The following is a 9,300-nucleotide window of genomic DNA, read 5'->3' on the forward strand; positions in this document are numbered from 1 at the left end:
ATTCGGACGGTTCTTCGGACGGGACGCGGAGGCTGACGCGCGGGACACCCCATTCATCCATCCTATGGATTTTGGAGTGCGTTTAGGCCAGCCAGCGGAGGACTGCACTGAGGACAGCACTCGTGGCCATGAGGGATGGTAGAACCCATCAGTGAAAGGTCGACCCTCTACTGAGGGAAACATTGTTTTAGCCAACATGGTGGCCGGGGTCCAAGTGAGAATGAAATGATTTTTGGCTCGGTGCAAGTTAATACTGCCTCCCAAACGGCAGCCTTACAGTTCTGAGGACCCGGGTTTGATTTTTGTGGAATTGTGAAGTTAGCATGTTCTCCCCGTGCCTGCGTAGGTTTTCTCCGGGGACTCTGGTTTCCGGTTTTTAAATGATTCTTTTTCATACTGGGCAGAACATGCCACCGAGCATTCCGCGAATTAGTTCTCTCCGAACTATGGCAAAATTTCACGATACAGTAAGGTATTTTACCGTGTATGATCGTGGCGGTATCGCTTATGAAGACACTAAAACGGGCGACGATTTTTTTGCTTGCGCACTTTTTACATCGCATCCGCGCACGTGGGTCATGTGACTCGCCAAAATGGCAGCGCCCATGAAAATTCGTAATTGCCGATAAAAATCTTCTCAAAACACCATTAAATGATATCGGATTAACATCATATTTTCATGATACGGTACATATGCCATGACCTATTGGAGACATTCTTAACCCAAACCACCGGACTTCCCCTTTAAGTACACTACAGGGCGTGTAGTTTAACCCTCTCTGGACCAAATAACATTTTGCAGAGAGAAAAATCTGATACTTTCAGAAAAAGACACTCTGGACTTAAAAAATGTAAATTATATTAAACCTGTTTTAAGTACACGTGTAAAAATAATCTACCAACTATATCAAATAGCAATGTTTCCATCGAGAAGAGAAAAATATTGACAAGATATGCTATAAAAAAAGGATTTCCATAGCTTTGCTAGCATTGTGTACATACGCATTACAGAAAAATGTTTTTAATAAGTTGTTTAAAGGAGGTTTAAAGAAAATATTTGATTTGGTCAAAAAAAAAAATTGATTCAATTTGATCTCCCTGTTTTGCAGACTCCATTGTAGTTGACCACATGAATCTCCTGGTGAATATACCACAGACTCATTAACAGTACATATTAATTCAACTCCAGAATATAATAAAAAATAAAAACACACACACACACACTTGTGATAATCCAAAAACGCCAGCCGGATGTAGAAAACAGAGTGAAATTGAAAGCAACCGACGCGTTGTCCACTTTCACTTTTCAGTCATAAACAACAGCTTTATACCGTAACGTTACACCTACTTGGATATGTAAACATCTTCCATACTCGCCCTATCGTGACTCCAGCTATGAACAACAGAACTGCAGTACATATCATTTACTGACAACATCATTAAAACACCTTTATTTAAGTCACATAGTATTCTCATCATAAATATTGGTGCACCAACTCCACCTTGTTATTTCATCTTTTTTCAGGCGGTGCAGTTCTTCAGAGCTTCTTTTTTGTTTTGTCTGTGCATGAAATAGGCCGTCGCCGTTGCCAGCATGATGCCGTAGGTCGCCAAGACGCACTGGAAAAGAGCACATTTTCATCGCAGTTGGGTGGGCGATCATGAAGACGCAACTTCCAGATGCGTACCGTCCAACAAGAAGAGAGGCTAGCTGAGCTTTCCCATTTTCTTTCCCGCTTATCCTCACAAGGGTCGCGGGGAGCGCTGGAGCCTATCCCAGCTGTCAACGGGCAAGAGGCGGGGTGCACCCTGAACTGGTTACCAGCCAATGGCAGGGCACATAGAGACGGAACTGGCACGTACATTTGTGGGCACGTACATCGCCGTGTGCTGACCTGTTCGCGTGCGCTTCAGGAGCTTTGTTGAAACTATGTTAGAACATCTACTTTATTGGAGGTGGGGGGTACACATATCTCATTTGGCGAACTCTTGCAATCCAAATGTAGAGTAAGTTTTTCGCTCCCGTTTCTCTGAAGAAGTTCATCCATTTTCTTAGCCGCATATCCTCACAAGGGTTGCGGGAAGCGCTGGAGTCTATCCCAGCTGTCAACGCGCAGGAGGTGGGGGACACCCTGAACTGGTTGCCAGCCAAGCGCAGGGAACAAGGCTTCATTGTACTGTTACTGAAACATTATTAATAACAATGCGTCGCGATATCGGTATTTTTGCACAGGGGCGTTATTTATAACATTCAAGTGTCTCATCTTGTCAGCTGAGGGAATTACACCAGCTCAATAACAGTTGTGCCCAGAGGGCAATGACGGGCATCGTCAAGGCGTTGGCATACAGCGTCAATTCGAGCGGAGGGTTATGATTGTCCGCGATTACATATTTATGTGTGAAGCCTACATTTCTGCGCCCCTGCAGCGTGTAGCTGTTGAAGAACTTTCTCAAACCGGTCAGTTCCACCGACGCCGGCGCCTCGATGCCAAACAGCTGCCTCTGAAACAAACACACACACACACACACACACACACACAGTCAGAAATTAGCAGCATTTTTTTAAATGTCAAAAATGAGGCCGTTTGCTTTGTGGCAAAGCGGATGCACAGGTTCAAATGTCAAAGCAAAAACAGGACACACTTGCCAGAGACCGCAAGTGAAATATCATCAACTGGGGGGGGGGGCTCATTGACTTTCAGCGGAACACAAATTTACTGAAATTTCCTGCTGATTGTTTACACATTTTTTGTTTGGTTTTTTTAAAATTGGAAACTGCAGGCAGTGACATATTAAGGAAGCTTTTCGTATTATCTGCTCGGTTCAGGCTTGATTGTTTTATCTGAACAAAAGCATTAAGCACACAAGCGCGAATATTCTTCAGAGAAAACAAAAAGAAACGAAAGTAAAAGTAAACGAGTTCCGAGAAGACACTCAATTCTCTGACGCAGGCACTGGAGGAAGGATGACTAAAAAGAGCTAGTAAAGTATACAAATATGTACCAAATCATGCAATGGGAGCACACTATTTTCCCATGATGTGCGGGCATATTTAACCGATTAACTGCGCTGATTAAAAAAAAAAAAAAAAAGTACTGTAATTCCCGGCCAACAGAGCGCACCTGCACATAAGCCTCACCCAGTACATTTGTAAAGGAAATACTACTTGGTACATACATATGCCCCAGCTGTGTAAAAGGCGCAAGCGCCCACATTGAAACACGGTACACAAAGAGCTTAACGCTAGCGCCGTGCTAACAGGGCCGGACCGGTAAAAGTCACTTCCTCGGCGCACATATTCCACCGGTCTCACTCTTACCTTTTCCGCTCAAGTGCCCCCTTGCGGCCGTTAGAAAAACAATTCACAAATTAGCCGCATCACCAGATAAGCCGCAGGGTTGAAAACGTGTGAAAAATGTTGCGGCTTATAGGCCGGAAATTACGATATTCTTCCACGGCGAAATTCGAAGCGTGAGCGCACAGAAAAGTTTAGAAAAGGACAACTTAGCGACTATTCTGTCCCCTGAGGTGACTATGTTTTCGGAAGAAAAAAAAAAGCAACTATTGAGTTTAATTCATGCTTAAAAACATATCTCTCATATGTCATTCTCACGCCGTTTTGCGGATGACGAGAAAAGAACGCGACTTCCCACGCATTACGTTGCAAAAGCAAACAGTCATGTAGCCGCACGGTGGAAACCTTTGGCCCGAGATGTGTGCCTGCAGCTCGAGAGCTGATTTAGTTCATTTCCAGAATGTTTAAAATGTTCATTCATTGACTCGTTCACTGCTGTGGACGTTCGTATTCGTCAGATGGAATCGAAACATTAACTGCCACCGACGAATATGCTCGTCAATTACATTTTTCACTGGGGGGGGGCGTGGAAGAGAGGGCTCTTGCACATCTTTGCTGCATAGTTCAAGTTTATACATAACTTTACTCTCAGCTTGACACGATCAGGATTTTTGGGGCCAACTCAGCGAGTTAAAAAATAAAAAAGATCACCGAGCCGATCACAAGAGGGCGCAATGAGTCCACTTAAAAGACCTGCTCATTCACTGTATGTACTTAATTGCTCAAAATATATAAACATTTCCAATAAATAATGTATCTTTGTTCATGTAATTATGCCAATGAGGTAAAGAACAAATTAACGGTCTTGTATTAGATGGCAGTAAGTACACAGCCAATAATGTATTTACGTTTTGAGACATTTGTATTGTATCTATAATTTGAGGTGTCACAAAAGCAAAACATACTAACCTCAAAATACATGTTTCTTCTCACAAAAAGCTTTTTCCCCCCTCTTTTTTTGCTCATAAATCAGCTTTTTTTTTTAACCGACCCATGTTCTATTATTGATTACTTAAAAGTTCAAACTGAAAACAGCCGGGAGTGAACGGGTTAGGGATCGTGTTTACATAATCAATGTTTTACCAAAGGGCACATTTTTTCCCCCCAAAGGAAGCACTTATTTCACCCCTCCTTAATTTTAAACGAAAGCCCACTCATTTTTTTTTAACACAGTAGCCATAAAATTATGTGGTTCAATGAGAACGTACACCCGCATTATAAAGATTAAGAATCAATAGCTGATCCCAATTTAAGGAAACAAATGGAGCATTTTTACATAAAAAAATACACATATTGTATATTTGTTTTTATATTAATTCGCAGTGTGGTAGATAGAGCTAAATGTCACTTACCTACACCTCTGTTATCAAGTGGCCGAAACTAGTGAGAGGGATTCGCGTTTTAACAGGCGACGTCGGCATGATTTAAAAAATATTACAATACCTGTATAGTGTGTTTAAACTTTTGTACAAAGTCGTTCAAAAAAATGTTTTCTAAGCAGGCAAGCGGGGTCACTTATACAATAATCATCGTAGGAGCATTGTGTTCCGTGTTATGGTGACGACATCAAATTATGGCCAATCACAAAGTTGTTTGTAAACAATTGACCAATAGACGCTTGTCTTGGTGAGGGGTCGTTACTGGAGTCGGCATTTTTTAACAGTAGCCATAAAATGTGGTTCAATGAGAACGTACACTCGCATCATAAAGATTTAATAGCTGGTGCTGATTTAAGGAAGCAAAAGGAGCATTTTTACATAAAAATGTACAATGTATATTTGTATTAATCATAATTCGCAGTGTGGTAGATAGAGAAAAATGTTACTTACCTTCACCTCTGTTATCAGGTGGCCGAAACTAGTGAGAGGGATTCGCGTTTTAACAGGCGACGTCGGCATGATTGAAAACTATTAAAATACCTGTACAGTGTGTTTTTAAAAAAAAAACACTTTAGTACAAAGTAGTTCAAAAAAATGCCTCTAAGCAGGCAAGCGGGGTCACTTATACAATAATCATGGTGGGAGCATTGTGTTCCGGGTTACAGTGACGAAACCAAATTAGGACCAATCACAAAGTCGCTTGTAAATAATTGACCAATAGAAACTTGTCTTATTGACGGGTTGTGCCTGGAGTCAGCTGCACGGATCCAATGTCATTTCTCAGTCTTCCACAGGAGGGAGACTTTTCCACGTTTCCCCGCTACGACTGCTATCTATCTATCTATCTATCTATCTATCTATCTATCTATCTATCTCTATCTATCTATCTATCTATCTATCTATCTATCTATCTATCTATCTATCTATCTATCTATCTATCTATCTATCTATCTATCTATACATAACTAATAAAAATACAAGTAAAATGATCAGAAAAACCAAGCAACCCACTAAAATAAACCTTACAAATATATAATAAATTACCGCTACCTAATTTTAATCGACACCCGGAAAAAAAATAAATTTTTACATAAGTTGGAATACTGTACGTCAGTCTAACCAACATGAATGCAGTCCTATGTTCACAATCACATTAAGTATGAAAAACAATTCAAGGCCACAAATATAAAACAGTCAAATGTAAAAAAAAAAAAAATCATAAGCTTGAAACGTGGTCCCTCTGTGTCTCTGAAAACTCAGAACTTCCTATCAATATAATAAAGTTGTTAAATAGAACGAAACCGTTTTTGCATCATGATTTAATGGGCCTTTTTCTGGTGTGTGCAACATGGGCACCGAGGAGCAATATTATGCGGACATACAGTAAAGCCTCGGTTCTCGAACGTCCCCGTTTTCGGACAAATCGGTTTTCGAACGAAAATTTCCAGATTTTTTTTTTTTTTGCTTCTGTTTTCGAACGAAAATCGGTTCTTGAACGCCCCAACAAAACCTGGAAATAACATTGCGTGCGGCCAGACCAGCTGACCCAGGACGCGCTTTATTGTGAATTCCCACGCCGCCCAAAAAAAAACAGAAATAATGCGAGCGGCACAAGCACCTGACCCACCCGCGACACGCTTTGTTATTGTCAATTTGAAAGCCCCCGGAAAAAAAAACGGAAAAGACGTAACGTGCGCAACCACTACACTTTTGTTATCCTGTATAGCCCAGCCTCTGTACACAGATGTGTCCCGGTAGTGACGTTTGTTTTTCGTCTTCTCGAACCCCCCATCATGGCTCCAAAGAAGCCAAGTTGCTTGTTTAAAGTTATTCTGCACTTTTTCTAAGAAAAAAAAGTTTATAAGGTTGGGGGCCAAGTCGCTAATGCACTCCCAGCCGGGCGTACTCTACTGTTAGAGCATACATTTTAAGCAAAAAAAAAAAAGTATTTCCTAAATTATTTTATTATATAAAGTATTTAAACTATACATGTATTTCTACTATGTAGTTTATTATCAGGAGAAGCGGAAAAAAATAGCTTTAAAAAGTCAATTTTTTTAGGCTTGGAACGCATTTTTTCTTTTTCCATTCATTGTAATGGGAAACATCGATTTGGTCTTCGAAAGAATCACTTCTTGAACCGTTTTCTTGAACAGATTGTGGTCGAGAACCGAGGCATCTCTGTACTTGGTTTTGATGGCATAATACGAAGAGTATAATGACCTCTAAAGTGCAGTAATATTAGTCATTTTACAGCAAATGATAAAGAATATATTCCTATGAGTTTTGTTGTTGTATCTGTAAACATGTGTTGCTGCACCATTTGTGTGTAAATATAATTTGCTTAACAAGTTATGACTTACGAATGCTAGCGACATTTGTCGGTCTATGTAGTGTTTTGTGTTGTGTATTAGGAATAAAATAGCGAGTTTTTGCAAGTGTAAGCCTATGACAGAGTACCAAGAGAGGAACTGTGGTACTGCATGCGTAAGTCTGGTGTGGCAGAGAAGTATGTTAAAATAGTACAGGACATGTATGATGGCAGCAGAACAATGGTGAGGTGTGCCTTAGGTGTGACAGAGGAATTTAAGGTGGAGGTGGGACTGCATCAGGGATCAGCTCTGAGCCCCTTCCTGTTTGCAGTGGTAATGGATAGGCTGACAGATGAGGTTAGACTGGAATCCCCTTGGACCATGATGTTCGCAGATGATGTTGTCATATGCAGTGAAAGCAGGGAGCATGCAGAGGAACAATTAGAAAGATGGAGACATGCACTGGAAAGGAGAGGAATGAAGATTAGCCGAAGTAAAACAGAATATATGTGCGTGAATGAGAAAAGTGGAGGGGGAAGAGTGAGGCTACAGGGAGAAGAGATAGCGAGGGTCGACGACTTCAAATACTTGGGGTCAACAATACAGAGCAATGGAGAGTGTGGTCAGGAAGTGAAGAAACGGGTCCAAGCAGGTTGGAACAGCTGGCGAAAGGTGTCTGGTGTGTTATGTGACAGAAGAGTGTCTGCTAGGATGAAGGGCAAAGTTTACAAAACAGTGGTGAGGCCGGCCATGATGTACGGATTAGAGACGGTGGCGCTGAAGAAACGACAGGAATCTGAACTGGAGGTGGCAGAAATGAAGATGTTGAGGTTCTCGCTCGGAGTGACCAGGTTGGATAGGATTAGAAATGAGCTCATTAGAGGGACAGCCAAAGCTGGATGTTTTGCAGACGAGGTTCGAGAGAGCAGACGTCGATGGTTTGGACATGTCCAGAGGCGAGAGTATATCGGTAGAAGGGTGCTGAGGATGGAGCTCCCAGGCAAAAGAGCGAGAGAGAGGAAGACCAAAGAAAAGGTTGATGGTTGTTGTGAGGGAGGACTTGAGGACAGTTGGGGTTAGAGAGGAAGATGCAGGAGATAGGCTAAGATGGCAAAAGATGACACGCTGTGGCGACCCCTAACGGGACAAGCCGAAAGGAAAAGAAGAAGAAGGTGTTACGTACACAAAAATAAAAAAATAAAGAAAATGGCACCGTAGCTAGCGCTAAAATGTTGGAAAAATGAGTAGTCAATAATGGATTTGCTGGTTACTAACGAACAAAGATTAAGTTGATGAGAGCGCGGCGTCCCCGATGGATCACAGTCGAGTTCCCAGAGCGTCAGCCCACCGTGACCCTTTTGCGCTTTTGTTTTTCCTTCATTTTTTTAAACGACGTCGTGATGCGATACGACCTGCTTATTGTGGTTTTTCAACGCGTGACAGAAGAGAGAGAAGAATGGAAACAGCGTCAAATACTGTTTTTTTTATTTTCGGAGATTGTTTGCTCTGCTAACTCCCCCCCACCCCCGTTTTGCGAGCACAATTTTAACGTACAAGTGAGCGTGGCGATTTCCACCGCTAGTTGGCGGCAGTGAACTTCATAACAATGTGAAGAACTGGAACCTTACCTGTACTGTCCATGTTGAGTTTGCTGCCCCTCCAAGTTGAACTGCACTGCAAAACCATCCATTTTCTTTGCTGCTTATCCTCACGAGGGTCCAGGGAGTGCTGGAGCCAATCCCAGCTATCTATGGGCAGGAGGCGGGCAGGGTACACCCTGAACTGGTTGCCAGCCAATAGCAGGGTACAGAGATTGAACCTGGGACCTCAGAACTGTGAGGCCAACACTTTCCAGCTGCTCCACCGTGCCGCCCAAAACCAAACATAAAACAAATAATTACACATTAAATCTCACATAAATTCTCGGGGTTTGTCTCCAAGTTTATAAAACATATGCGAAGATAAGTGCATTTGTGGGCACGTACATCGCCATGTGCTGACCTGTTTGCGTACGCTTCAGGAGCTTTGTTGAAACTGTTAGAATATCCATTTTTTTTTTGGGGGGGGGTAATCCAAATGTAGAGTTGATTTTTAGCTCTGGTATCTCTGAAGAAGTCCAACCATTTTCTTAGCTGCTTATCCTCACAAGGGTCACGGGGAGCGCTGGAGCGTATCCCAGCTGTCAACGGGCAGAATGCCCTAAACTGGTTGCCAGCCAATCGCGGGGCACATGGAGACAGACAGCAGTCGCACT

The 9,300-nt window shown here is 42.2% G+C and overlaps 1 protein-coding gene across 1 annotated transcript; it reads right to left on the reverse strand.

The window, feature by feature from the left end:
• Positions 1–1,435: 1,435 nt before the first annotated feature.
• LOC133506165 (ATP synthase membrane subunit K, mitochondrial-like) lies at positions 1,436–5,408 on the reverse strand. Its single transcript, XM_061830013.1, has 3 exons — positions 5,185–5,408; positions 2,410–2,502; positions 1,436–1,620 (listed from the first exon to the last, which is right to left on the reverse strand). Exons 1-3 carry the CDS (start codon positions 5,251–5,253, stop codon positions 1,522–1,524), a joined length of 261 nt encoding a protein of 86 aa, XP_061685997.1. The 5' UTR covers positions 5,254–5,408; the 3' UTR covers positions 1,436–1,521.
• Positions 5,409–9,300: the final 3,892 nt, after the last annotated feature.

Source organism: Syngnathoides biaculeatus, chromosome 9, assembly GCF_019802595.1.
Source record: "Syngnathoides biaculeatus isolate LvHL_M chromosome 9, ASM1980259v1, whole genome shotgun sequence".
NCBI lineage: Eukaryota > Metazoa > Chordata > Actinopteri > Syngnathiformes > Syngnathidae > Syngnathoides > Syngnathoides biaculeatus.

Coding starts and splice junctions, on each gene's coding strand:
- LOC133506165 (XM_061830013.1), bottom strand. CDS start 5,253: ATGCCGACGTCGCCTGTTAAAACGCGAATCCCTCTCACTAGTTTCGGC. Junction 2,503..5,184: donor ACCTGATAACAGAGGTGAAG/GTAAGTAACATT, acceptor TGTTTGTTTCAG/AGGCAGCTGTTTGGCATCGA. Junction 1,621..2,409: donor CGCTGCAGGGGCGCAGAAAT/GTAGGCTTCACA, acceptor GCTCTTTTCCAG/TGCGTCTTGGCGACCTACGG.